At 41.6% G+C, this 3,046-nt stretch overlaps 1 protein-coding gene across 8 annotated transcripts in view; it reads right to left on the bottom strand.

The window, feature by feature from the left end:
* Positions 1-2,429, bottom strand: part of slc37a3 (solute carrier family 37 member 3) — a 34,126-nt gene extending 31,697 nt beyond the window's left edge. For 2 of the 8 annotated variants that reach the window (XM_087250011.2, XM_087250008.2), the window contains exons 1-2: positions 2,338-2,429; positions 2,105-2,239 (exon numbers count right to left, since the gene is read on the bottom strand). In XM_087250011.2, the coding sequence (XP_087106137.2) occupies positions 2,105-2,160 (56 nt within the window). In that variant the 5' untranslated portion in view covers positions 2,161-2,239; positions 2,338-2,429. Of the gene's footprint in view, positions 1-2,104 lie in introns of all 8 variants that reach the window. The other 6 variants (XM_087250010.2, XM_087250007.2, XM_087250013.2 and 3 more) reach the window with 3 other exon arrangements.
* Positions 2,430-3,046: the final 617 nt, after the last annotated feature.

The raw sequence follows: 3,046 nt of genomic DNA on the forward strand, positions 1-3,046 counted from the left end.
AGAGTTCTGAAAAAGCCTTCACAGTGCTGGAACAACATGCTGTGGACAGATGAGATCCAGATCAACTTATATCAGAGTGATGGAGAAGGAACGGATCTGCTCATGATCCTAAGAGCAGTGAAGCATGGTGGTGGTAGTGTCATGGCGTGGGCATGTTTGGCGGTCAGTGGAACTGGTTCTCCTGTATTTATTGATGATGTGGTGCTGACTGAAGCAGCAGGATGAGTTCTGAAGTGTTTCAGGCAACATTTTCTGCTCGTATTCAGCCAAATGCTTCAGAACTCATTGGATGGCGCTTCACAGTGCAGGTGGAGAACGTCCTAAAGCGTACTGCAAAAGCAACCAGAGCTTTTGAAGGGAAAGAAGTGAAATGTTTCGCAATGGCCTAGTCAGTCACCTGCCCTGAATCCGATTGAGCCTGCATTTCTTGAAACCCAGCGTCTGCTGATGTCTATAGCCCTTTCCACACATACAGACCTTTCCGGAAAATTACCGGCAATTTTCCGGAAAGGTGTGTATGTGTGAACAGGTCCTTTTTGAAAATACCGGTAAATTCGTTCTGGCTATTTTCCGGAAAGAGAAGTTGTAACATTACCGGTTATTTGCCGGAATGCTGCGCTGTGTGAATGCAGAAGGAAGATTGCCGGAATAAGCGCGTGCACGTCTAGAACGTGCTGACGTGAGACGTCTGATTTAGCCAATCACAACAGTCAGGCGCAATCACGTGCGCCCGATTCATGTGAATAAAAGCCTTTGAATATTTTCCCAGACGCATTTAGCTGCTAGAAGTTAGTCAGATCACGTTTATATGTTCTTCTTAATGCCAACCGTGTAAATAATCATCGATGAGATGCTTATGGTAAGCCGTTGTTTGTTTACGTACAAGCTTTGCGTGTGCCTGTGAAACAGCCTGTGAGCGCCTGCACACGCACATATTATGAACATCTCGACATGCGAAAGTGATCCTGCGAAAGTTGTTCACAATATTGATCATCCACAGAGTTTGTAATTTAGTCAAATGTTTACAAATACAAGCGCAGCCGTTTAAAGCTCATTTGTGGTGAATGATGTCAGAATTTACCGGTATTTTGGAATGGATGTGTGAATGCTCTTTTCCGGAAAACTTCCGTAACGTCCTCGCCCGTGTGAACAGCGCTTTTTTCAATATACCGGTAAAGTCTTTCCGGAAATTTTCCAGATATTTACCGGTATCACTGTGTGAAAGGGGCTTATGTGTTTCAGACTTCAGGCTGTTATCGAACTGCAAAGGAATTGCAACCAAGTATTAAAGAGTTAAAGTTTGATTTATGATTATTACTTTGTTCAATTCATTTTGGTCCCTTAACAAGTGGGAGGCAGATAGGCAAACTGCTGTAATTCCTTCAGCATTCACCTGATTTGATTGTAAATACCTTCAAATAAAAGCTGACAGTCTCCATTGTGTTGGTGTAGAGCCGAAATATGTTAGGATTGTGTCGATGTCCAAATATTTATGGACCTAACTGTATAAGAATGGCTTTAAAATGACATTAGCACAATTTAATTGACTGTTGAACTGTGACAGTCATTGGCTGCTAATGTGATTTCCCTATTCAGAATCTGCAAAGGATACCTTTCTGAAATTATATTATAAGGAGAAAGTCTGAATGTGTGACTATAAAACCCACTTCACCTAAATAGTAGTTGTTATTTGTTTATTACTACAGTTGTGTTGCCATAGCAACAACTATAGAATTATCTCAACAGACTAATTCAAGCATTTTACTACAGTACGGTTCAAAAACACTGCAGTATTTACTATAAACTACGACAGTATTTTAAATATTAATGAATTAATACAATTAAATTTTAATGTGGGACTGCTTTACGCAGGACAGTTAGCATTAGATTAAACATACAGTTTTAAGTATTCAGGAAAAGGCTAAACAGTGCTGTATAATCTTAAAGGTGACCCTAAATGTACTTTACAACAAAACAAATAGTAAACAAATAGTAAAGAATCAGACTGTCAGTCAACATAAGGACTGCGACATGTCTATAACATATGCTAACGGGTTCCCGCGGAAACAGCGCACGGTGATGTGCACAGAACAGCGCAAGTTACCTGAAGAAGGTTAGCAGGAAGGTTAGCAGGTGATGATAGGTGTAGAGGGGCCACATTATAAGGGTCTGGATGAAGAGGAGGAGGAAGAGGAGGGACTGGAGTCTTCAGGACACTCTACTGCACCGTAAACATCACCTACAAACGCCGCGGTAGATCTACACGTCGATTAATAAGTCTGCAGCGTATCATCTAGTCTTCACCTGGCGAACCTCACAACAAGCATCGATACTCACCCGGTTCAATCATTTACTGTGAAACAGAATTCTTTGACTGCAGGATAAGCGAACGCAACGTACACGCGGGTTAAAGAGCAAACACGGGCGTCATCCGGATGCGGCAGCTTTCAAAATAAAAGCCGATTCGTTTAAAGTGACACCATAGAGCTTAGAATGACCAAGCAGCGCCCAGCAGCAGCCCCGCGACTCTATGGAGTCAGATTAGCCTCAAAAGAAATTCACGCAATAGACACGATGTACACATGCGCAGCCAAATTCACGTGCGTAAAATAGTTATTTATATTCACAAAAAAAATTTCACGTGCTCAAAATAAAAATACATTTTCATAAACTACGTTTCACAAATGCAAAACACCATTTGCAAATGTATACGAGTGTACAAAAAGTTTTGAACGTTTAAAACTTGCGAGTTCATCCTGAATGAGAATGTGCAAATCCTCTTTCACGTACGACTCCCCCTGGACACGCGTGTGTGTATTTTTGAGACTTTCCTGCCAGAGTCAGGGCAACTCGTACCTTTCAGCCAATCAGAGGAGAGCTGTAGTCAATAAAACCAACTCTGCGCTTCTTTTGCGCAGACTGTTCCTCTCCAGCATGGCGAACGGAGAAAGCAGCAGTCGCACTTTTTTTTTTGAATTTATTAATTTATTTGACCATATTTTACGCACGTGAATTTGGTTTTATGCACGTGAATTTGGCTGCGCAT

Source organism: Danio rerio, chromosome 4 (genome assembly GCF_052040795.2).
Source record: "Danio rerio strain M-AB ecotype USA chromosome 4, GRCz13ab, whole genome shotgun sequence".
NCBI classification, from domain to species: Eukaryota; Metazoa; Chordata; class Actinopteri; order Cypriniformes; family Danionidae; genus Danio; species Danio rerio.